This window comes from Talpa occidentalis, unplaced genomic scaffold (assembly GCF_014898055.3).
Source record: "Talpa occidentalis isolate TD23 unplaced genomic scaffold, MPIMG_talOcc4v2.1 talOcc4.16, whole genome shotgun sequence".
Classification (NCBI taxonomy): domain Eukaryota; kingdom Metazoa; phylum Chordata; class Mammalia; order Eulipotyphla; family Talpidae; genus Talpa; species Talpa occidentalis.
The window spans coordinates 79446929-79472593 of record NW_023601653.1 but is presented as its reverse complement, the minus strand read 5'-3'; the positions used below and the strand labels follow the sequence as shown (position 1 = coordinate 79472593).

Genomic DNA, 25665 nt, shown 5'->3' with positions numbered 1-25665 from the left:
AGCCTTCCCTGCGCTATTCCCGCCCCCTGCCCCTCTCCGTCTTCTCTGCACTGGGAGCAGGTAAGGCCTTGGGCCCTAGCACCCGCTTTGCGCCGCGCACGCGCGCGGGGCACCCCACCGCGCGCCGATGCCTTAAGGGCCTTACCTTGCATGCCCCCACCCTGGTCCGCAAGGCCTCCTTTGCCCCCGGCGTCCCCGCACCGCAGGCTGCCCCTCCCGCGTGCCGGTGACCTCCAGCCGCGCGGGCCTGGCGCCATCTTGGATGTCTCTGGGGGCTGGGGGTAGGGTCGGAGCCTCGGAACTGGCGAGAGTCAAATCCCAAAGTGCTCGCGTTCGCCTTTCCCAACCTGGGCCCTTACCAACGCTCTTTGCTCGCTCTCTTACCCTTTCCAAGTAGTCACAACCCCCTTCTCTGTCTGCCCTCTCTCATTCTGACTCCTGCCCTGCCCTGAAACCTCCAGATTTTCTATCCCAGCACTTCAGGTGTCCCGAAGTCAGCACCCTTCGATTTAAGAAGTGAACTGTGCACGTGGTAGAAGTGAACAGAACAGCCAGAACGCCCCCCTCCCTCGGGCTGTAGCGAGGGAGAACCGTAGCCGAGAGAGGCCCTTTCTTTGGAGCCAGTGGTTGTCTCCCAGGACCTGCTTGCCCTTCCATTGCAGTGAAGTTAGAAAAAAACAAAAGAGGTAGATTAATAGTGAGGGTTTCCGTTAGAAGTAGCAGTCCCAAAAGGGTGGTGAGACCGGCATGGGGAGTCCCCACCTGGCCCCATTCCTGTCAGGGGTTTATTAATTGTCCCTAGACTCTGCCCCCAAGAGGAAAAGAAGATTTAAGGAAGGGAATGTTTCAGTGGCACTGTAACCCCTTCACTGATCTGCACTGAGGAGGAGATCCGTGATTAAGGCCCTCTGATTAAGGCTAGTGCTGGTGTTCAAGGTGTTACTCTTTAATAGTCGCAGACTTGTTAGGTGACCAGTGGAAGGATCTGCACTTCTCATAGACGCCCTTAATTGCTAACCTTTGATGTGGGTATATTCCATGCCAGATCACATTAAATTCTTTAAACATGCTGTTTCACTTAATCCTCCTAACAACTTTATTTCACAAATGATGATATTTTGGATTAATTGCCTTGGTGTTGAAAAAGTTCTCCTTTTTAAAGCCATAGAGAAATTTTGGGGGCCTCTCCTGGTGGCGCAGCAGATGAGCGCCGGGCTGCGAAGCTGCCCACAGCCTCTGCAGCGCCAGTTCGATCCCCGGCCTCCAGCGAGGGTCTCACATGGTGCGACAGACCTCTCCTGCCACGCCCGCTGCTCGCCTCAGCAGTGTACTTTGTCGGTCTGCCTGCTCTGCTCCCCGCTCTGGCTCTGGAGAATTCTCTCTCCCTCCCGCGCTTCTGACTGTACCCAGTGCTTGTATAAATAAATAAATAAATCTTTTTTTAAAAAAAAAAGAAATTTTGGACTTACACGACAACCAGCAGTAAAATTGGTTTAGAGTTACATATGGGCAGAAGTCAAGAGTTATAGACAGGACAAGAGTTGAAGACATCCATGAATCCGAAAGTAACTTAAGATTCTGGGTTCAAAAGTGTAAACTGGGATGATTTTGCATCCAGCTCACTTAAGGAAATGTCACTTAATAGGCCTACAACTCACTGAATATTTTAAGTCATAGCATATTAAGAAGCATTAATTTAGAAGAAGAGGAGTTCACTTCCTGGCTTTACCACTACCATAGTTTTAAGACAGCTTTAAAGGTACCTGAAAATCTTTTGGGAAGCTTGATTGAAATACAGTACCTTGGGCTCCCTGGTGGCGCAAGGGGTTAAGCACCGCACTATGAACTCTGCAGGGAGTTGGCCAGAGAGAAACCCACATGGGGAAGCGGACCTCTCCTGACTCACCAGCTGCTCCCCTCAGCAGTGTATTTCAGTAGATCTGCCTGTTCAGTTCCCCACTCTGTCTCTGGTGAATCCTCTCACCCCCCTGCATCTCTGGCCTGTACCCCAGCTCTTGTATGCATAAATAAATACATCTTTAAAAAAGAAAGAAAGAAAGAAATACAGTACCTTTCTTGGGCTTTATCCCCTAAGATCTTTGCCTGGAAGTTCTATGGTAGACTCCAAAAATAAGCAATTTTCATATATACACCAGATAATTCTAGTTCAGGTGGATTGCTCACTTCACTTGGAGAAACCTCATCTGTTCTTTTTTTTTTTAATCCAGTTCAGTCCATTCCAGTTTCAGTTCAAAACACTTTATTAGTAGAAGACAGAGGCATATTCTTTTTTTTTTTTTTTTTTTTAAGATTTATTTATTTATACAAGCACTGGGTACAGTCAGAAGGGCGGGAGGGTGAGAGAATTCACCAGAGCCAGAACAGAGAGCAGAACAGACAAACGAAGTAAACTGCTAAGGGGAGCAGTGGGCGGCAGGAGAGGTCTGCGCGCCATGTGGGACCCTCGCCTGGTGGCTGGGGATCGCACCGGTGCTGCAGAGGCTGCGGGCAGCTTCGCAACCCAGTGCTCAACTGCTGTTCTTTTCTAAGTTCAGTTTTACCAACATAGTCACCTACAGTGCATCAGCATTGTTTTAAATTTTAGAAAGACACATTGAACGCCCTGCGTTTAACGGTGAAAGTGAATACTTCCACAGTTATTACTAGTTAGAGTTAAGGCAGATTTGCTTATTGATCGGCCTCACCCTGTTAATGTAATAGATTGAAGTATTTTTGAGGAATTAAATACTTCCAGGTAGTGCAGTAAAAAAAAATTGTTGGAGACTGGTAAGCAGTGTCTTCACCTTCAACAAATATCTCCCAAATGTCTTTATTTTTTTTTTTTTCCTTTTAAAGATTTATTTATTTATACAAGCACTGGGTAGAGTCAGAAGCGCAGGAGGGTGAGAGAATTCACCAGAGCCAGAGTGGAGAGCAGAGCAGCAGAAGGACCGAAGTACACTGCTGAGGGGAGCTGCGGGTGGCAGGAGAGGTCTGCGCACCATGTGGGACCCTCCTCCGGTGGCCGGGGAGCAGCTGGGGATCGAACCAGCGCTGCAGAGCTTCTCAACCCCGCGCTCAAACGCTGCGCCACCAGGGAGGCCCTCCCAAATGTCTTTATTTTTTTTTTTTTTTTTTAATAGAGGCATGCTTTATTTATTTATTTTATTTGTTTGTTTGTTTTGTTTATACATGCACTGGGTACAGTCAGAAGCGCAGGAGGGTGAGAGAATTCACCAGAGCCAGAGTGGGGAGCAGAGCAGGCAGAAGGACCGAAGCACACTGCTGAGGGGAGCAGCGGGCGGCAAGAGAGGTCTGCGCGCCATGTGGGACCCTCCTCCGGTGGCCAGGAAGCAGCCGGGGATCGAACCGGCGCCACAGAGGCCGCGGGCAGCTTCGCAACCCAGCGCTCAACCGCTGCGCCACCGGGGAGGCCCCTCCCAAATGTCTTTAAAGAGCAACTTTTTTGTTGTTGTTGTTTGAGTTGGTTTACAATACTATAACAATTCAGAAGTACAAATTCACACCTTCAGATGTATTTTGCCACATAAAGCGTAGTTTTTTAGGCTTAGACAGGTATTGAGAAAGGCTCCTTTTGTATAAAGATTAAGGAAAACTTAAGCAGAGGACACTAGAGAAATTCCTCTGACCACCCCAACCCATAAGGCTACAAAATGGATAACAGGTCTTAAAGCTGGGACTAACTTGCTACTAGTTCAGACAAGGGAGAGTCACTTGATAACAAAAAAATCTTGGAAGCTGTATGGAGGCAATCTTGGCTTTGGGATTCTCATTCCATCTCTGCTGATGAATTGAGGTCAGTCATTCTGCTCTCTGGGCTATTTAAACTTTCCAGAGTGCCTTTTCTACAAATAAGGTTGTCTTTTGGTTAGCATGAACAATGTTTACAATGCTGCTTTTGTAATTCCAGCTTGCCTGCTACAGCCCCTCATCCCCCGAAAATGTATGCCTGCGCCAAGTTCGCCTCCACCCCCTCCTTGGTGAGTACCTGTCTTTTCTCTGAGAGTTTTTAAGAAGGGACATCTTGTCTCTTCCTTGTTCTTGACAGCTGGAAAGCGGGGAGCCTAATAGGAAAGAATGAATGCTTAATAGACACGTCTCTGCCCCGTATCCTTGGAGTCCAGTTAATTCTTCTCAATAGAAGAGTATTGATGAGACTCTAGACTAAGATCAGGTTATCCTATCCTGAAACTGTGTTCCTGTAGTCTGGAACCCCACTAGAAACAGTAACCATGAAGTAGATTACCTAACTTGGAATGCGCACACTGTTGCGTTTGTCCTTGGTGTCAGAAAGCTAAAGCTAGGCATTCCCTACGGGAACTTAGAAATGGATGGGAAAATTATTTGATTCAGAAACAACATGGAAGAAATTATAAATCAATAGGTGGTAGAGGCAAATGGTTCATTCATGTATAACTGAAATAAAAGTGATGGTGTTCATGGGACCCATTGATTGAGCACTTGCTATGCCTTGTACCAAGTTTACGCATTTGTATATGAGTAATCTCATTTACTCCTCAGATCAACCCTGAGATATATTTCCATTTGATAGACAGTAGCTTTAGGAAGACTTAAGTGACTTGTCCTAAGGTGACACAGGTGAAATAAAGCTAAGATATGAGTGTAAATCTCTCTGACAAAAGTCCTGGCTGTTAATCATCATGTGTGCTTTGGAAACACCGGCTTAGAGTGAGTCAGAAAAGGCTACCAGGAGGGGCTGAGTTTTGAGCATGGATCTTTGTGCCTGTTTTTCAGAAGGGTGTATTCTGAGGCAAATGCTCCAATCATTTGCTTCCTTTTTGTGGACTGACCATTTCCTCCATATATCTTACTGAGTGAAGCAAGTGTTTCTGAGGCTTAAATTTTTCCTTGTTTACAAGACTTGTAGAAGGATCCTGGGAGGGTGACCCAAAAGGAAATAAACTCACTTTCCTTAAATCAGAGAAGGCTGAGGAGCAGGGGGGAATGGGTGGTTCTAGAACTTAGAATTTCCTGAAGTTCTGGTTTAAGTTGGAGAATAAAAGGGGCATTCACATAACAACGTGGGGTAGTTCTAAAACTCCTTTCCGCAGCCTTCCTTGACCCTGCCCTGTGTCATTCTACTAGGTCAGGAGCACCTCTCAGCTGCTGAGTAGGTCACTGTCTACTGTGGTGCTGAAACAACCAGAGACACTGACAGACGAGGTACAGGTAGAACTGGGCCTGTGGTTTGGGGGTATGGGGTGGGAAAGGTTACCTGGCAGGACCAGTAGGGGGAGTGCTGAGGACAATCATCACAGGCCATTGATTTAGGTGGATTTGGAGGACAGTTGATACTATACATGCTGTGGTGTTGCAGCTTTTGCCACTGGCAACACATGCCCATATGTACTGCTGAAAACTGCCATCACTACCTAGTTTACTGACTTCAGTTAGCAGCACTTAGCCCCAGGAAAAGGATTTCTTTGGGGTACCAAGAACAAGCTAAGGCTTCAGACCATCCCTGAGTCCTGAAAATATTGGAAGTCTATGTCTTGCATTAAAAAGTTTACCTGGCAGCATTTTATGGTTTCTAGGGAGTTAAAATATCTTATTTGGGGATGAAACCATGAGATTTGACAGGATAAAGGGTTTTAATGTTACAAAAGTGTCCAAAGCCAAAAAAAAGTGGTTTCTTAAAAACTATCTTCTACCTACTGTTTCTTCATAGAGCCTCAGCAACTTGGCAGCCCCGCGTCCGCTGAACTCACTTATTCCTAGCCGCAGCTTCCAAACCAGCGCCATTTCAAGGGACATTGACACAGCAGCCAAGTTCATAGGAGCTGGGGCTGCCACAGTAGGGGTGGCTGGCTCTGGGGCTGGAATTGGGACTGTGTTTGGGAGCCTCATCATTGGTTATGCCAGGTAAGATGCTCCATTGGTCTCTCATACATTTGGGAATCTAGAGCTCTGTTACACTATGATGTAGCCAATAGCCACATGGGACTGTTGAATTTAAACTTTAATGAATTAAAAGTTTACAGAGTTAAAATTCAGTTCCTCAGTCACATCAACCCTATTTCACGTGATCAGTACCTCCACTGACTAGTGGTCACCTTATCGAGCAGCATAGATTTAGAACATAGCCATTGTTGAAGAAAGTTCTGTTGAACAGCTTTGGTTTAAAGCAGGTCAACAAACTAAGGAAGAAAGGCCAAATCTTAGCCATAGACTGGTTTTCTATAGCTGAGCTAAGAATAGATTTTACATTTTCAAAGAGTAGCAGCAGAGATCATAGGTGACCCACAAAATCTAAAACATAGATCTTCTCTACTTAAGGTGGTGGTACATCCCAATAAACCCATTGTATGTTGAAAATACTGAAGGTTAGAAAATAGAAATTACTGAGGGTTAAAAAGCTGACTGTGAACATGGCTCACTGCCACTGCCCAGGAAACAGTGTGGTTCTACAGAATGAATGGTTTTCACACCATCGAAAAGTAAAATAAAATCTATTATAAGTTGGGGACTGTCCGTATTTACTGTCTGGCCCTTTACAGAAAAAGTTTGCTGCCCCTGATCTAAGAGCCTTGAACAGCATAGTGGCTTCACTGCTGTTTTTCCCCGTCCCAGGGAATTCCTATCACTCCTGGGAAAACTGCCTATGCAGCCAGCCCCACTGCTCCGTGACGCTGGGGACTGTTTGGTCCCCACCACCTCTGGGCAGCTCACTGTCAGAACTAAATTAATCCTCTGGAGACCCACAAGTTCTGTTAATGTCTTTGGAGAAGTAGGTTTATTTTTTTTGAATTTGTATGAAACAAAAGCCTAGCTGCTTCTGTGTTCACAATTCTGTTCAAAGCTGCTGTTGCTTTACCTTACCTGTCAAGGATTTCAAAGGTGACAGAGTAAGGGAAATAGAAACTATATATGATTTTCAAAGTTGGGAGTCCTTTATCCCATTTTAATTCTTATCTTAAACTCACAGGCCACTTGTAGGTTCTTAAAACCCGAAACTTTTAGATGTTTTGAAATGAGAGGTGGTCCCCTTCCCACTGACACCCTTGTCGTCTTGTACAGTGTTTTCCTAATTGTGTTCCATAAAGCCCTAGGGTTCGGAGAGTATGCTCCCAGAGACTGTTAGAGGAGGAGAGGCCAATCAAACAGTCCTTTAGATTTCCACACTTTTACCATTGCAGTTTGCAGTTTGGCTTTCATGTTTCAAATATGGGGGTTCTGCTGCTTAAAGTTTGAAAACTCTGCTCTGATAGGCCCTGTCACTCTGGATAGCTCTTGCATCTTGGTTGAGCCCCAAATAAATGTCTGGGACCCAGAGATCTTAAATTACGATGATGATATGGGTGGTCCACTAGAGGGAGCAATGTATGTATCTGGGCCATGTTAGGGGATTTGGGATTGTCCCCTTTCTTGTAGAGCTTTTAATGTCTGGGAAAGAATTCAGGCAAAATGGTGTTACCCTGAAAGACTCGTTACATAAGATGAGTGTGAGGAGATGCATTCTCCAGAGCCCACTGTTGATGTTTGTCCTTCTCTTTGTGTGAACTATAAATTCAGTCTTTTCTTCTCCCCTTCTCCCAGGAACCCTTCTCTGAAGCAACAGCTCTTCTCCTATGCCATTCTGGGCTTTGCCCTCTCAGAGGCCATGGGGCTCTTTTGCCTGATGGTAGCCTTCCTCATCCTCTTCGCCATGTGAAGGAGCCGTCTCCACCTCCCATAGTTATTTCTCCCGCGTCTCGTCTGCCCTGTACCTTTTCCTGTACCTCCCCAGGCAGCCTGGGGAAAGTGGTTGGCTCAGGGTCTGACAGGGAAGACAAATAAATACTGTATTAATAAGATGTTTCTGAGTCTCCTGTGTGTATTTCTTTTCCACAGTTGGCCAGATGCCTGGGAGAGCCCAGAAGGCCTAGAGGGTGGTGACAGTTCTGAAGAAGGTGGATCTGAGCTCACTTGTTCTTCATTCTCTGTGTCAGGAAAACTTTATTCGAATTAGCATTCCTTTTTAATAGTTTTCACCTGGGATGGCCTGTTACCTTGGATGATCGGGTCAGTAGCAACTTTCAGTGCTGGCTTAGGAGTTTTGACTATTGAGCTCTGTTTCCACTGCTTCTATCCTGGCTCGGGCCTCCTTGCCACCCACCTGGTCTATTGCAATAACCTCTTAACTGGCCGCCTGCCACCAGTTTCTTCCCTCTAGCATCTACTTATACCCACCACTACCACAGGCTAATCCTTGTACATAGCACTGGTTTTGCCATTTACAATTTTAAAAAGTCTGACTTCAACTTACTCAGCTTTATCTTTTATTATTTCCATACTCTATCTAAATTGGATTATGTCATTTTTCAAATGCTTTCCTTTTCTTACCATATTTTCAGACCCTGCCCTTTAGCCATCTCTGCTTTCTTTCCCTAAATCTTTGCTTACTTTCCTTTTTTAAACTCTCTTTGTTATTGTGAAAGACTGAGCATTCCACGAATCTTTCATCTGGTTTCCATCCACCATCAGTCAAATGAGTACTTGCCCCAATAAAGGGCTACAGGACATACTCTTCTGCTTGTGGGCTATGAAAAATCGTGGATATGTGTACACATATGCCCGAGTATCTGTGCCTTATCTTCCAAGTTAGATTGAGGCAGAGGCTCATGTTCCTTTTTGTAGGCCTAGATGTATATATAGCATGATGCACTTTGGCAGTGTCAGTCAACATTTTTATTTAATTTTCTAAACCATGTGAGGAAACACTTGGGGAATTAAAGGAACTTTCACTAGCAGAGCTGAAACCAAAGCAAAGATCATGCCTTGAACCCAGGGTACCGCACTCACTGTTGATCTTTTGGGACTCCCAGACCCGGTGTTGCTGTCACTCTGCAAGCAGGAAGGAAAGGGCAGAATAAGCAGAGGTAAGCTTTTTCCTTTACACGTGCTTTAAGGACTTGGCCCTGTAGAGTTAGTATAAAGGTAAAGAACTACTTGTATTTTTTTAAAGCTAGATAAACTTGGAATAAGGCCTATACATGCTTGAAATAAGTAAATATAAATTAAAATCCTTTCAGAAATGATAATGCAGATGACCACAACAGTTTTTCTTTTGGTTCATTCAATGACTATAAAATTAAAACTCAGGCCAGAGACTTGAGCCCAGAGTAAAACATGCAAGGCAGCCAGTCACCCTAGATCATTTATCCTTACCCTTGTGCTATGTGAAACCACAGTTTACTTCCAGATTGCAATTCTACCCCCAGATTACTATTATACAGAATATATTGTATGCTGCTGACTGTCCATGCACCTCACACAAACAGCTATAGCCGGTGGTACACCCGCATAGCTGAACATGAGGGGAGTCCTCCCTTTGCTTTGCTCACTTGAATCTGGGCCTTGATAAGCCTATCCCCTTCCGTCCCCAAGCCATCAGGTATCTGTTTTCTTTCTCTCCTTGGCCCTTTCTTTGGGATTGAATTTACTAACAACCTAAGTGCCTTGAGAGTAAGGCTGAGTGGCCCACGTGTTTTCTCTCTGAGGTGAATGATGAGATGGTGCTGTAAGAAGCTTGGGAGCAGATTTCTTCAGGAGCAGTAAAGGCAATCTGAGTCCTCTCAGTTTCAGGCCCCAAGAGATTTATGGGCAGCTCAAATTGCCAACAACTCGTAGAATAGTGCTGTTTTAGTAGAGAGGGTCATTGAGCTAATTTTCTGAAGATCTTTCCAACTTTGATAATATTATGGAATGAAATTTTTCTACTTTATAGTTCTAGAAATAGCACATGATTTGAAATCAGGAGATACTAGTTCTAATCAATCACTGGCCATTGTGATGTTGGACAGATCACTAATAAATTTCTAGGACCTCAGTTTCTCCTCACCTACTAAATTGGGATAATCTCATCCTTGGAGTTATGTATGTGCACATGGAGGTAACTTGAGTTTTTGAAAAGGGTTAGTTCCATCAAAGTTCAATATCTGTTATGTTAATTATAATTTGCTTTTTTAGTCTCCATGGAGCTCAGAAAATATAATAGGCATTTTACAGTTTCTTCCTCATATAGTTGGCATAGAAAAGGAAACTGACTATCAAAAATTGATAAAATAACCAAAAAGCATTTGGTGTTTTTGGTCTTTTTTTTGTTATTGGTAGAAGAACTGGGGTGTAGGCCAGAGGTGTGGGGGGTGAGAGGATTCACCAGAGACAGAGTGGGGAGCAGGGCGGGCTGATCTACCGAGCTACTCTGCTGAGGGGATCATCTGGCAAAACTGGAGAGGTCTGCTGCACCAAGTAGGTCAGCTCCCTGGCCGGGGATCGAACTCATGCTGCAGTGGCTGGTGATAGCTGGATAGCGCTGAGACTTTAATCTCCGTGCCACCAGGGAGACCCCATCTAAATCTTTGACTCCAAAAGGTCATTTATCTGACCCTTTGCTTCACTTCATTGTATCTAGCTCAGGAAGGCCAAACAGGAAGTCCTTTAAACAAAAATTGTATGTCATGCACTTGTACCATTCATAGCTACGACATTTGTTTAGATCTTTTTTCTTGTTTTAACGGATGAGAAAACCAAGACTCAGATTCAAGACTCATGAGTCCATAGAAAAGAATAGCCTGTCACCCATGATCCTTGCCTTATACCACATAGCTCAAGGCATAGGGGCCGGGATATCACTGGAGAGAGAAAGACAAATCTAGACAGTTTTTTAGATTTCTCAGTGAAGGTGACTCATCTGTTTTCCTCATCATTACCACTCCTGTCGCTACCTCACAGAAAGGTAAAATTTTGCTTCCCCCTGGGTTCATTTTACCTCACTGCTCATTTCCTGGGTTTCTGGGCAGACTCAACTTAGTTGACTCAGCTCAGCCCCAAGATGGTATTTTTAACCATTGTGGATTAGAGCCTTCCAGGAACTGTGTAGCTGCTTTTATAGAAACCAACTTGCTGCAAGTGGGAGGAGGGGTGTGTGTGTGCAGGGATGGTATTGAGACTAAACAGACTTGTATCCCCTTTGCACCCCTAAGGTCTTTCCATCCATAGATCCCAACAGCTGGTACAAGGAGTTTAAGTTTCCAAAACATAGCCACAAAGGGTAACAAACAGCTAGCCCATAACTCCCTTAGCAACAGAATAGTCAGTGGGGATTTAGCTCAGAGAAAATTTGTATAGTGCTAAAGTCCCATAAAATTTTCAAAAAGTGGTTTAACCCTCTGGAATTGACCAGATCGAAAGTGCCAGAATCCTGGGTTCAAGTTATCTTTGGTTAACTCTCCTTGGACTTCAACTTCCTTCCATGTGTGAAACAGACACAGTTCCTTGAGATGTCATAGAAATAAAAGAAATTAGATTTTTTAACTTTGTTAGAGATTTAGATCTTATAAATTCGCAATCTCTGCTGTTTCTTAGTTACCAATTTACCAGGAGTAACTTAACACTGGGATTCTCTGCCAGAGCTAATATTAGACTCCTCTACCCTGGGGCTTCCTTTTCTCCTTCTTACTTTTGTTTTGAGATTTGAGGGAAACATGCACTGCTAGAATTAATAGACTAAAGGGAAACTTTCCCACTAGAAAACACTGTTTTCATCCTACCTACCTTATCACATCCTTTTTCAGAGGGTACTCAAATCTGCCCTGGATTTTGATTGTTTGAATCACTCATAGATATGGATCCAGAAAAGCCTAGGAATCTCTTGAGAGTCAGTGATAGTGTAAGAATGGAAATGGAGACAAACCCCTACTCTCTGTAGCCAGCCTCCCTTTTCCAGCCAGACAAGCTTTCTGCTGTTAAGACTTTGAGGTTCTCAGTCATGTCACATCACAAAAGGGCCTGGAGTTACTCCTAAGTGTGCTGACATCTCTCCGGGTGGGAGATTCAAGTATTGGACTCTTTTCCTAACCAGGAGCCTAGGGAAAAAGAATAGTTAAGGAGGGAGTCAGTCTTTTCCAGCCACAACCTAGAGAGAAAAGGAACAAATTCTTCACCAGGGAAGATTGTGTAAACAGTGCCTTTGGCTGGAGTAATAGACTTGGGGAAGCAAAGAAAGGGATCTTTGTTCTCCCCTACCCCAGCCAGAGCACAATCGTAGAGCTGGGATTGTTTGCTTTGGCAAGGGACACTCTGCCTGAAAGGACTAGGTGTTCCAGAGACCGGTGAGGCCTCTGTTGGGTTTCTCTTAAGGAGCTGAGGAGGACAACCCCCAGCCTAAATCTTTTACCTAAGGAAGTGAGCGAGGAAGCCCAGAGGCCTGAGGCAGCTGGCCATTCTTCTCTAGCTTTGTTCAACGCCTTCCTTTCCACCTGTACCCCAACACAGGATGTTAGTTAGCCTCCATCTTCCTGCCTTTGAAGGTGCTTTTAGTTCTTGCACTAGTGTCCTATCCCAAAAGAAGTCACACTGCCACAGAGAGCAAGACAATTCCAAGCCTCCTCTCTAAGGAAATCCAACAGGAAAAAAGAATTTCAAGATCATCTTAGCTATCCTGTTACTTTTAGGTTGTATTGCACACGATAGTTACGGTCACTCTTTCCAAAACTTTTCAAAGGCACCCCATTTCCTTGGGTAATGGCGGTGTCTTTCAAATGTGAACTAGTATTTATGTAGTGCCAGCTAATATCAGCATTTCACAAATGCCATTTCATTTAATCCTCATGACCGTGACTGGACTATAGGCAGATACAGTAACTCCCATTTTATAGATTAGGACACTAAGAATTAGATAAAGTTTTTTTTTTTTTTTTTTTTAATAGAGGCATGTTTTATTTATTTATTTATTTGTTTGTTTGTTTGTTTATACATGCACTGGGTACAGTCAGAAGCACGGGAGGGTGAGAGAATTCACCAGAGCCAGAGCGGGGAGCAGAGCAGGCAGAAGGACCGAAGTACACTGCTGAGGGGAGCAGCGGGCGGCAGGAGAGGTCTGCGCGCCATGTGGGACCCTCCTCCAGTGGCTGGGGAGCAGCCGGGGATCGAATCGGCGCGGCAGAGGCCGCGGGCAGCTTCGCAACCCAGCGCTCAACCGCTGCGCCACCGGGGAAGCCCAGAATTAGATAAAGTTATCTAACTAAAATTAGATAAAATAATTTTGCCCAAGGTCACAAAGATGGTGTGTTAGTTTGCTAGCACCACCATAAAGGGCCACAAACTAAATGGCTGGAACCAAAAATATGTATTAGCTCACAAGTCAAGGCTGAAAGTCGAAAATCAAGGTGTCAGCAGAGTTAGTTCCTTCTGAAGGCTGTGAAGCAGAATCTGGTCCTGTTCCCCCAGCCCCAACCATCTTTTAGTGGTTTGTTGATAATTTTTGGCTTATAGACCTACGCCTGCATGTGGCCATGGCAGAGCCCCTGTGCATATCTGTCCAAATTTCCCCTTTTTATAAACATACCAGTCATACTGGAGAATGGGCCCACACTATTCCCAATATGGTCACAGATCTTATAAATTCTCAATCTCTGCTGTTTCTTAGTTATCAACTGAGGTAACTAAGAGAGATACCTCCAGAGAGGTTAGGGGTGCTGAACCCTGTGCAAACAAATCCACATATAATTTCTGAATTCCCCAAAACTTAACTACTAGAAGCCTTACCAATAACAAAAACAGTCCATTGGGCCTCCCTGGTGGCACAATGGGTTAAGATGCAGCCTATGAAGCTATCCGCAGCCACTGCAGCATGAATTCGATCCCCAGCAAGGGAGCTACCCACATGGCTCAGCAGACCTCTCCTGACTCACCCGCTGCTGCCCTCTGCAGTGTATTTCAGTAGATTTGCCTGTTCTGTTCCCCACTCTGTCTCTGGTGAATCCTCTCACCCCCTTCACCCTCCATAACTCTGGCCTACACCCCAGCTCTTGTATGTATAAATAAATAAAATAAATCCTCAATGGCAGCCCAAATGAAGTCCACACAATTTAATGGTGACCAAGCAGGCCTTTCTTTCATGCTTGTCTTTTCTTTCTTTTTTTTTTTTAAGATTTATCTATTTATGCATACAAGAGCTGGGGTGTAGGCCAGAGGTACGGAGGGTGAGAGGATTCACCAGAGACAGAGTGGGGAACAGATCAGGCAGACTGACCAAAGCACATGCAGAGGGAGCAGCGGGTGAGCCAGGAGAGGTCCGCTGCAGCATGTGAGCTGCTCCCTGGCCGGCTGGGGGATCAAACTCATGCTACAGTGGCTGCAGACAGCTTCACAGGTTGCGTCCTAACCCCTTGCACCACTAGGGAGGCCTTCGTGCTTGTCTTTTCACACTACTTTCTCACCAATCTGTCCTCCCATCAGTCACCATAAATTCCCACCATGTTGGCAAATTTGTCGTTTTTCAAATACATTCATTCAGGCCTTATGTTCCTCCATCATTTTTCTCAATATGTTCCTTTCATTGTTATTCTCATTTTAATGACTCAGATAAACCCTAAGCTCAACCTTGATCCCACTACCCCCTCCCCTATTACCATCTCCACTGTCACCACTGCAGTTTAAGCCACCATCATCTCTCACATGTACTGCTGAAATAACCTGGTCTCCCTCCATTCTTTTTTTTTTTTTTTAAAGATTTATTTATTTATGCATACAAGAGCTGGGTACAGGTTAGAGGTATGGGGGGTGAGAGGATTCACCAGAGACAGAGCGGGGAACAGAACAGGCAGATTGACTGAAGCACGCTGCTGAGGGGAGCAGCGGGCGAGTCAGGAGAGGTCTGCTGCGCCATGTGGGTAGCTCCCTGACCGGTCAGGGATCAAACTCGTGCTTCAGAGGCTGCGGACCACTTCATAGGTTGTGTCTTAACCTCTTGTGCTACCAGGGAGGCCCTCTCCCTCCATTCTTGACCACTCTAGTGAAGTAATTACTGAAAATGAAATTATAACTCTTCTTCTGGATAAAACCACCAATGGCTTACCACTGAGCTCAGAATCAAATCTGAAGTTCTCACAGTGACTGCAAATCCTTACAAGACCTAGTCCCTACCTACCTCTCCAGCTTCACCTCAGATTACTTCCCCATTTCTTACTATATTAGTTATCTATAATTGTGTAACAAACTACCCTAGACTTAATGGCACAAAACAACAAATGTTTATTATCTCACAGTTTCTGTAGGTCAGGAATATGATACTGACTTAGCTAGTTGGTTTTGGCTCAGGATTTCTCATGAGGGTACAGACAAGATGTCAGGGATTACAGCTCTAGTTCACTAAGCAATAGGCTCAAGGATAAGATTCCAAGATATCTTGCTCACATATTTATTAGCGAGAGGACTCCATTCCTTATCAGGTCGGCCTCTCCATAAAGCTGGAGAGTACCTACTTCCTCCAGAGTGAGTGATCCCCAGGAGCAAGAATAAGGAGAAAGCTGCAATGCTTTTTATGGCCTATCCGCAGAAGTCCCCACCATCACTTCTGCCACATTCTGTTTATTAGAAGAGTACATTTAGTCAGTCCAGGGGTCTGACTCAAGGGGACTGTGATTAGGCTCCACCTTTTTTTTTTTTTTTTTTTTAAAGAGACATGTATTTATTTATTTATTTTTATTTATTTGGTTGGTTGTTTATTTATACAAGCACTGGGTACAGTCAGAAGCGCGGGAGGGTGAGAGAATTCACCAGAGCCAGAGCGGGGAGCAGAGCAGGCAGAAGGACCGAAGCACACTGCTGAGGGGAGCAGCGGGCGGCAGGAGAGGTCTGCGCGCCATGTGGGACCCTCCTCCGGTGGCTGGGGAGCAGCCGGGGATCGAACCGGCGCCGCAGAGACCGCGGGCAGCTCTGCAACCCAGCGCCCAACCACTGCGTCACCAGGGAGGCCCTAGGCTCCACCTTTTTTTTTTTTTTTTTAAAGATTATGTCTTTTTTTTTTTTTTAAAGATTGATTTATTTATTTATACAAACACTGGGTACAGTCAGAAGCACGGGAGGGTGAGAGAATTCACCAGAGCCAGAGCGGGGAGCAGAGCAGGCAGAAGGACCGAAGGACACCAATGAGGGGAGAAGTAGGCCGCAGGAGAGGTCTGCCAGCCATGTGGGACCCTCGCCTGGCAGCCGGGGAACGAACCGGCACTGCAGAGGCTGCGGGCAGCTTTGCAGCCCAGTGCGCAACCGCTGCGCCACCGGGGAAGCCCTAGGCTCCACCTTTTGAAGTGAGAAGTGTCAAAGAATTTGTGGACACATTTTATTTTTTTTAAAGATTCATTTATTATGCATACAAAAACTGCGGTACAGGTCAGAGGTGCGGGGGGTGAGAGGATTCACCAGAGACAGAGCAGAGTGGGGAACAGAACAGGCGAATGAAATACACTGCTGAGGGGAGCAGCGGGTGAGTCAGGAGAGGTCTGCTATGCCACGTGGGCTGCTCCCTGGCAAGGGATCGAACTCCATAGGTTGCATCCCAATCCCCTGCACCACCAAGGAGGCCCTGTGGACACATTTTAAAACCACACTCATTTCTACCGGTGGTTCTTTTTTAATTCAGGCTTACTGAGGAATTATTTACATATTCACCATTTTCAAATGTACAGTGTATTGAGTTTTGACAGATGTGCACAATAATGTAACCATCACAGCTGAGGTACAGGACTTTTCTGTCACACCAGAAGTTCTCCAGGCACCGCCCGGGCAACAACTGACTTGATTCATGTCCCTAGAATTTTGTTTTCCTCAGAATGTCGTTAAAGGATGTCACATAGAGTAGGCAGGGTGTTGTGTTTGGCTTCTTTCACTTAGCATAACATTTTTGAGATTCATCTGTGCTGGTGCATGTATTATTCCTTTTTATTGCTAAGTAGTGTTTCATTTTATACATGTACTATAAATCGTGTACTTATTCACCAGCTGATAGATATTTAGATAGTTTCCAGTTTGGGGCTATTATAATTAGGCTGCTTTGAACATTCATGTACAGGTCTCTGTGTAGACATATGTTTTTATTTCTCTTGAGTAAATACCTATGAGTGGGATTTCTGGTTTATGCAGTAAGTGTATGTGTAAACTCTAAGAAACTGCCAAATTGTTTTCCAAAGGGGATATAGTATTTTGCATTCCTAACAAGAAAATATGAGGATTCCATTTGCTACTCATCCTCCCTAGCACTTTGCAGGGTCTGTATTTTTAAGTTTAGCCATTCTGGTGGGAGTGTATTGCTATGGTATTGTGGTTTCATTTGCATTTCTATAGGGACTAATGATGTTCATAATCTTTTTATGTATTTATTTGCATCTGTATTTTTTATTTGATGAAGTATCTGTTCAAATATTTTACCTATTTTTTTAATTAAGTTGTTGCTTTCCTTATCATTGAGCAATAAGAGTTCTTTTTGTATTCTGGATACTAATCGTTTATCAGATAGATGTTTTACATTTGTATTTTCCCACTCCATGGTGTGTTTTCATTTTTTTTTAAAGATTTATTTATTATGCATAAAAAAGCTGGGGTGTAGGCAAGAGATGCGGGGAGGGTGAGAGGAGTCACCAGAAGTAGAATGGGGAGCAAAACCGGTGGATTGCCTGAAATACATAGCTGAGGGGAGCAGCAGGTAAGACAGGAGAGGTCTGCTGTGCCATGTGGGTCAGCTCCCTGGCCAGGAATCTAACTTGTGCTACAGTGGCTGCAGATTGTTTCATAATGCTGAGACTTAACCCCTTCTGCCACCAGGGAGGCCCCTGTGTTTTCATTTTTTAAAAAGGATCTTTTGGGGCCTCCCCGGTGGCGCAGCGGTTGAGCGCTGGGTTGCGAAGCTGCCCGCGGCCTCTGCGGCGCCAGTTCGATCCCCGGCTGCTTCCCGGCCACCAGAGGAGGGTCCCACATGGCGCGCAGACCTCTCCTGCCGCCCGCTGCTCCCCTCAGCAGTGTACTTCGGTCCTTCTGCCTGTTCTGCTCCCCGCTCTGGCTCTGGTGGATTCTCTCACCCTCCCGCGCTTCTGACTGTACCCAGTGCTTGTATAAACAAAACAAACAAATAAATAAATAAATAAATAAAAAGACTGTCACTTTAAAAAAAAAAAAAAAAGGATCTTTTGAAAAACAGAAGTTTTGAATTCAGATGAAGTCCAAATTTATCAATTTTAATAGTGTTTTTTTAAGATTTATTTCTATTTATGCATATAAGAATTGGGGTGTAATGGCCTCCCTAGTGGCACAAGGGGTTAATTCACAGCACTATGAAGCTGTCCACAGCCACTGCAGCACCAGTTCAAGCCCCGGCGAGGGAGGTAACCCACATGGCATAGCAGCTCTCTCTTGTCTCGCCAGCTGCTCCCCTCAGCAGTGTATTTCAGTAGACCTGCCTGTTCTGCTCCCCACTCTGTCTGTAATGAATCCTCTTACCTTCACACCTCTAGTCTGCAGCACAGCATTTGTATGAATAAATAAATAAATCTTTATTTTTTTAAAAAAAGATTTATTTATTTATGCAAGCACTGGGTACAGTAAGAAGCACAGGAGGGTGAGAGAATTCACCAGAGCAAGAGCAGGGAACAGAACAGGCAGAGCGATGAAACACACTGCTGAGGGGAGCAGTGGGCACGGCAGGAGAGGTCTGTCTCGCCATGTGGGACCTTCGCCAGTGGCTGGGGATCGAACCAGTACTGCAGAGGCTGCGGGCAGCTTTGCAGCCCAGTGCTCAACCGCTGCGCCACCAGGGGAGGCCCAAATAAATAAATCTTTAAAAGAAAAGAAAATAACTATGAACCTGTTTTCTTGTCTTCTTCCGTCTTTCCTGAACAATTCAGTCTAAAAGCCATTAGGTAGGGCATGTAGGAGTCTTGTAGGTAGAAGTAGTAACACTGCTCCATCGTAGAGTACTGGAGCCAGAAAAGGGTGAAGACTCTTCTGTTTCTGTGTGGGAGCAAGCACTGTGAGAGCCTGGGATGGGGTTTGGGCTTCCAACAGACATCGGTAGACAGGGAGGGAAGATGGGCAACAACAGCAACAAAAGATTGGGCATATATAAGAAGGGATTGATCAAATAAATAAACGTCACCATAAACAAGAGACCAAAATTAACTTTGCCATTAGTGGGACAAATCAAAATGGGTTGATAGAATCTGATAGAATGCAACTTGACCAACATCACTTCTGTTGTAATTATTGATAAAAAATGTATAACCTGAATCTAATCATGAGAAAGTATTAGAAATAGCAAATAAGGAACATTATGCAAAATAACAGGTCTGTCATCTTTTAAACTGTCAAGGTCTGAATGTCAAGGAAAGACAAAGAAACCATTCCATGTTAAAGAAGTCTAATGCAACATGACAACTAAATGCCAGTATGTGACTCCGACTGCATCCTTTTGTTCTAAAGGATATTTTAAGGACAATTAACAAAACTGAAACAGGGTCCATGATTATAAGGCAGTAATGTATCAAATATTAATTGCCTGATTCTAGTGCCTCTATTGTGATACCTAGAGGGCCCTACTAGGTAGAAATCATATACTGTAATATTCAGAGTTGATGAGAAACCGTATTATCAACTTATTCTCAAATGGCTCAGAGAGAAAAAAAATTATTGTACTATTCTTTTATCTTTCTTTTATGTTTGACATGTATTTTAAAAAATATTAATAATTTAATTAAGCACAAAAATCCACTGAGAATTAAAGAAATCTCTGCTCTCACTATTTATATTCAGCATTGCTTCTAAGATTTTATTTGGTACAATAAAGAAAGAAAAATAAATAAGAAGCATACATTTTAGAAAGGAAGAACTAACACTCTCATTTTTCATAAATAACATGATCATTTATACAGAAAAATCCTGTGATCTACAAAAAAAATAAACCATTAGAACTAAAAAGTGGGTTTAGCAAGGATACAGGATACAAAATCAATACTAAAAGTCAACTATATATATACGTTAACAAAAATAATCAGAAAGTGAAATTTTAGAAAACCATTTAGAATAACATCAAAAATATGCAATGGTGATGAATTTGACAAATAGATTCGCAAAAACTATACAATGAAAACTACAAGATGTTGCTGAAAGAAATTAAAGACCTAAATAACATAGGTAGGGCCTCCCCTGTTGGCGCAGTGGTTGAGCTCTGGGCTGTGAAGCTGCCCACAGCTTCTGCAGCACCGCTTAGATCCCCGGCCACCGGCAAGGGTCCCGCATGGCGCGCAGACCTCTCCTGCCGCCCGCTGCTCCCCTCAGCAGTGTACTTCGTCAGTCTACCTGTTCTGTTCCCCGCTCTGGCTCTGGTGAATTCTCTCACCCTCCCACGCTTCTGACTGTACCCAGTGCTGTATAAATAAATAAATAATACTTTATAAATAAATAAATAACATAGGTATATGTATTTAGACAAATGTTGAGAATACTCAACAATTTTTTTTTTTAAATAGAGGCATGTTTTTATTTATTTATTTGTTTGTTTGTTTTGTTTATACATGCACTGGGTACAGTCAGAAGCACGGGAGGGTGAGAGAATTCACCAGAGCCAGAGCGGGGAGCAGAGCAGGCAGAAGGACCGAAGCACACTGCTGAGGGGAGCAGCGGGCGGCAGGAGAGGTCTGTGCGCCATGCGGGACCCTCCTCCGGTGACCGGGGAGCAGCCGGGGATTGAACCGGCGCCGTAGAGGCCGCGGGCAGCTTCGCAACCCAGCGCTCTACCGCTGCGCCCCCGGGGAGGCCCGAATACTCAACAATATTAACACATCATTTCCCCTCAAGCTGATCAATAAATTCAACTCTGCATATTTTTTTCTTTACTTAGTGTCGCCTCTCAGGGCAGCAGTGTTGGAAGTGGCACGGGATGAGGGAAAGATTACTCAAACTCCATGTGGAGCAATGAGAAGCCTAGAGGGGCTACCCCAGAAGTAATGTGCAGCCCCCATCCAAAGACAGTCTCGTATTTATTAACACAGAGTACAAAGGTGGGGCAAATAAGCTGGGAGTGTACATGCGTGGGTGATGGGATTAGGGATGTAAGCTAGGGTGGAGTGACTCTAGCTTCTGCCTGGGCTCTTGCCTGGGGGGCTCCATTATTCCTGCCAGTCTAAGCATATCATCTGTGTTCTAATATCTGCCTGTTATGATCAGCAGATACTGGTTTTCCAGTATGTTACTCATACCAGGACATTTGCCTTGGTGAGAGGCCCCCTGCAAGACCCCACTCTAGCTGACTAGCAGGTACTCTGGGCACCAAGTATCTCTGAGAACTGGGGAGACTGGAGATTCCACAATTTAGAAAATTAGAAGCTGATTCTAAAATGTATATGGAAATGCCTAGAACCTAGGACCAAAACAACTTTGAAAAGAACTAAGTTGGAGGGTTTATACTGCCTGTTCTTAAGAAATCAGTGCAGTTACAGAAATCAAGTAGTATTGGTGTAAATATGGGTCAAGAGACCAATAGGGCCTCCCTGGGGGCGCAAGGGGTTGGGCACCGCACTATGAAGCAATCCGCAGCCTCTCTGCAGCACAAGTTGGATCCCCCGCCGGCCAAGGAGCTACCCACATGGCACAGCAGACCTCCCCTGACGCACCCGCTGCTCCCCTAAGCAGTGTATTTTAGTCAATCTGCCTGCTCTGTTCCCTGCGCTGTCTGGTGAATCCTCTCACCCCCCTCATCTGTGGCCTGTACCCCAGTTCTTGTATGCATAAATAAATAAATCTTTAAAAAAGAGAGAGAGAGAGACCAATAAAATGGATATAGTGTTTACCATGGACCCACACATATATGGCCAATTGATTTTCAGCAGATACCAATGTAATTCAAATAAGGGAAAGGATAAACTGTTCAGCAAAAGGGTCTAAAACAAAATGTAAATTAAACAAAATTTGCTGGTTACTTTTACATTATATACAAAAATTAACTCAAAATGTCTAAATGGATGACACACATAAATATAAGAATGCAGACCCTAAAGGATCACTTGTATTCCAGACATTGCTTCCTTAACTTCACTGTGGAGTAACAGTCCACAATTTCTGCTTCACAGTCAGGATCCATCACCCCAGCTAACTCAGACCTACCTTCTTCACTTCTTGATTCAAAGACCTTAACGGTCCAGAGTGACTAGGCAGCAACCTTAACTTCCTGTAATGGAATGATTATATCTCTTGGTGAAAGCATTTCTCCCTTTAGAATTAAAACCTTAGGCCTCCCTGGTGGCGCAAGAGGTTAAGCGCTGCACTATGAAGCGATCCGAAGCCTCTGCAGCATGAGTTGGATCTCCAGCCGGCCAGTGAGCAGCCCACATGGCAAAGCAGACCTCTCCTGTCTCCCCTCAGCAGTGTATTTAGTCAGTCTGCCTGTTCTGTTCCCCACTCTGCCTCTGGTGGATCCTCTCACCCTCCCGCATATCTGGCCTGTACCCCAGCTCTTGAATGCATAAATAAATAGATCTTTAAAAAAAATAGAATTAAACTTCTAGGTCAGCAGAGCATATGGAGAGGGAGCAAAAATTTTGCTAGTGTGTAACTAGTGGTAATATTGAATGATGCCTCTCCCATTTTTACCCCTGGATTGCTAGACCTCTGAATCCTGGCTATTGGAAAAAAAGCAATTTCATGTCAGATGGAAATTCAGTTCAGGTATCAAGGAATAAAACCATGTCTCCTACAGCAGCTATAATTGGAATCAACTTCTGATTAAGATGATGATGATCTACTATCAATATCCAAGATCCATCTGTCTTCTGCTAATCGAAATAGGTAAGTTCAATGGATTATGCATTCTGAAACTGGAGAAATAAACATAGAATGGATTCAGAGACCCAATGGGTCTACGCTGAGGAGGATCTGAACTAAAATTCCATTGACCATCTGACCCCCAAAAGTCCCTACTCCAACTGGTGGGCCACAGTGACATATTGGGCCTCCTAGAGCTAGTATTAGCCACTCAGTAGTCCCCCAAAAGCCTGATTATTTCCTTTTCTGAAATTCAGTTGCCCTGGTAAAAGGTTATATCCTTTGAAAAATTTATAACCATGTAAGTTTTTGATAGTGTGCTGGGGTCCTACCCAAGAGGACCTAACCTCCCCTTCATTCAAGAGTTCTTATTCCTTGGGCCTCCCCAGTGGCGCAGCGGTTGAGTGCTGGGTGCGAAGCTGCCCGCAGCCTCTGCAGCGCCTGTTCGATCTCCCGCCACTGGGCAAGGGTCCCACATGGTGCGCAGACCTCTCCTGTCGCCCACTGCTCCCCTCAGCAGTGTACTTCGTCAGTCTGCCTGTTCTGTTCCCCGCTCTGGCTCTGGTGAATTCTTTTACTCTCCCACGCTTCTGACTGTACCCAGTGCTTGTATAAATCAATCAATCAATCAATCAATCTTTAAAAAAAAAAAGAGTTCTTATTCCTTAAAGTATCTCAAATCTGGGGATTGACTAAGGGTTAGTAACTCTTTTCCTATAATTCAGGTTTTGTTTGCCTAAAACTTTTCTCATACAGATGCAGTAATAACTTTATTGGGCTTCCTATTTCACATCTAGAAATATCACGATCAACCAACATTATAGGTCTATGAATATCAGGCTATTGTGATTGCTGGTTTGTTTTTTATAAAGATTTATTTATTTATGCATACAAGAACTGGAGTATAGGCCAGGGGTGTGGGATGTGACAGGATTCACCAGAGACAGCGCAGGGAGCAAAACAGGCAGATCTATTGAAATACACTGCTGAGGGGAGCAGCAGACAAGACAGGGGAGATCTGCGGCACCATGTCGGTTAGCATCCTGCCCAGGGATTGAACTCATGTTGCAGTGGCTGGCGTTAGCTTGATAGGGCTTTGTCTTTAACCCCGCACCACCAGGGATTGCTGTTTTGACTCTGCTGTCCATTATGATAAGCATGCCTACCATGGTTTCGGTGGCTGGGTGTTGCTACTTGGTCCTTGGATTCAATCCAACACTCAACATTGGGGTTTTTAAGACTTGTCCAAGCTGATAAATGTAAATGTAATTTATTCATTTTAACTGCTGTATAGTAGTCCATTTTCATGCTGAGGGATAGTTTCCAATAAAGTATTGTGTCCCACTGTGGTTTTGATTTGCCTGATCAAGAAATGGGCAGAAGAGGTAAACAGATACTTCTCCAAGGAAGATATGCAGATGTATACAGATGGTCAACAGGCACGTGAAAAAATGCTCATCATACTTATCATCAGGGAAATGCAAAATCACAGTGGGATACCATTTCACACCTGTGAAAATGGCTCATATCCAAATGATACAAAAGAAACAAGTAACAAGTTTTGGTGAGGATGGGAAGAAAAAGGAACCCTGTCAAACTATTGGTGGAAATGTAGACTGGTCCAGTCCCTATGGAAAACATTATAGAGGTTTCTCAAAATATTAAAAAAAAATCTGCCATTTGATCCAGCATTTCCTTTCCTAGGTATCTATATGAAGAATACAAAAACACTAATTTGAAGGGATAAAACTACTCCTATGTTCATTTTAGCCCTATTTACAACAGCCAAGTTATGGAAACAATCTAAGTGCCAAGGACCAATGAGTAGATTAAGATGTATAGATTTATAATGGAATACTACTCAGCTATAAAAACAGCAAAAAAAATTGTCTCAAAAGATGAACCCTTGTCCCTTTAACATGAAAGGAACTAGAGGGGATAATGCCAAGTGAAATAAGTCAGAAGGAGAAAGACAAATATATTCCAAATACATGTGGAATATAGAGAAATAAAACAAAAGGCCAGATAAAACCAAACCACTCACAAACTCTTGAAATCTAACTATAGAACTGAGGATATCAGAGGAGTAGAGGGAGTGTGAACAGTAAAGTGAGGAAGGGGCCCAATGAGCTACAATGGAGGACTATGGGTGCCTTGGTGGGGGGTGTGGTATGTAACATACATCTGAAGAAGTGTGATGCTTTACTTCTGAATTATATACAGTGTTGTAAATCAATGTTACCTCAAGAAAAAATTAAAAGAAAAAAGGACCATTTAAATTACTAAAATCAGGAATGAAAGAGGACATTGCCATCAGCCTTACAGAAGTAAAAAGGACTATAAGGGAATTTTATTATAAAATCATATTCCAACAATTTAGATCATTTAGAAGAAATGGAACAATTCCCAGAAAGATGCAAACCACAGAAACTAATTCAAGAAGAAATATTCAATCTGAATAGACCAATCATATATGATTAAATTAGTGGTAAGAAAAAAAAAACTTCCCACAAAGAAATTTCCAGAACCATATGGTTTCATAGGTGAATTCTACCAAACATTGAAAAAAAAAATTGCCACTAATTCTTCACAAAAACTTCCAAAAGATAAAAGAGGAGGCAACACTTCTCAGTTTACTCTAAGATCAATTTACCCTGACACCAAATTCTAGATTCCCTGATACTAGAGAGAAAAATCATAAGGCAATAAAACTACAGACCAGCATCTCATATATATGTATGTGTGTGTATAAATATACATCTAGATAGATAGATAGAATCTTTAACAAATTGGAAAAAAATACAGCAATATATAAAAAAGATTATGTGCCATGACCAAGGGGGATTTATCCTAAAAATGCACGATTGATTTAATATAAGAAAATCAATGTAATACTCCATATTAATATAAGAAAGGACAAAATCACAATATCAGTTCAACAGACAAAACATTTGATAAAATTGGGCCTCCCCACTGGCACAGCAGACTGACTGCAGGGCTGTGAAGCTGTTCGCAGTCTCTGCAGCACAAGTTCGATTCCCAGCTGGCCAGGGACAT

The 25665-nt window shown here is 43.8% G+C and overlaps 2 protein-coding genes across 5 annotated transcripts in view; both read left to right on the top strand.

Annotated features, from left to right (window-relative positions):
- Nucleotides 1-7835, top strand: ATP5MC2 (ATP synthase membrane subunit c locus 2). Of its 3 annotated transcripts, none has more exons than XM_037514878.2 (5): nt 1-60; nt 3932-4001; nt 5128-5205; nt 5711-5904; nt 7579-7835. In XM_037514878.2, exons 2-5 carry the CDS (start codon nt 3963-3965, stop codon nt 7691-7693), a joined length of 426 nt encoding a protein of 141 aa, XP_037370775.1. In that variant the 5' UTR covers nt 1-60; nt 3932-3962; the 3' UTR covers nt 7694-7835. The 3 variants fall into 3 exon arrangements, with proteins under 3 accessions (XP_037370775.1, XP_037370774.1, XP_037370776.1); XM_037514877.2 differs by having other exon boundaries at nt 5128-5211; XM_037514879.2 differs by lacking the exon at nt 1-60 and adding an exon at nt 3489-3817 and having other exon boundaries at nt 5128-5211.
- Nucleotides 7836-7880: 45 nt separating this feature from the next.
- Nucleotides 7881-25665, top strand: part of LOC119247993 (cyclic AMP-dependent transcription factor ATF-7) — a 110060-nt gene continuing 92275 nt past the window's right edge. Inside the window, exons 1-2 of one of the 2 annotated variants that reach the window (XM_054696675.1) lie at nt 7881-8900; nt 22547-22632. The gene's annotated coding sequence lies outside the window, so the exon portion shown is untranslated. Of the gene's footprint in view, nt 8901-22543; nt 22633-25665 lie in introns of both variants that reach the window. The other variant, XM_037514871.2, reaches the window with a different exon arrangement.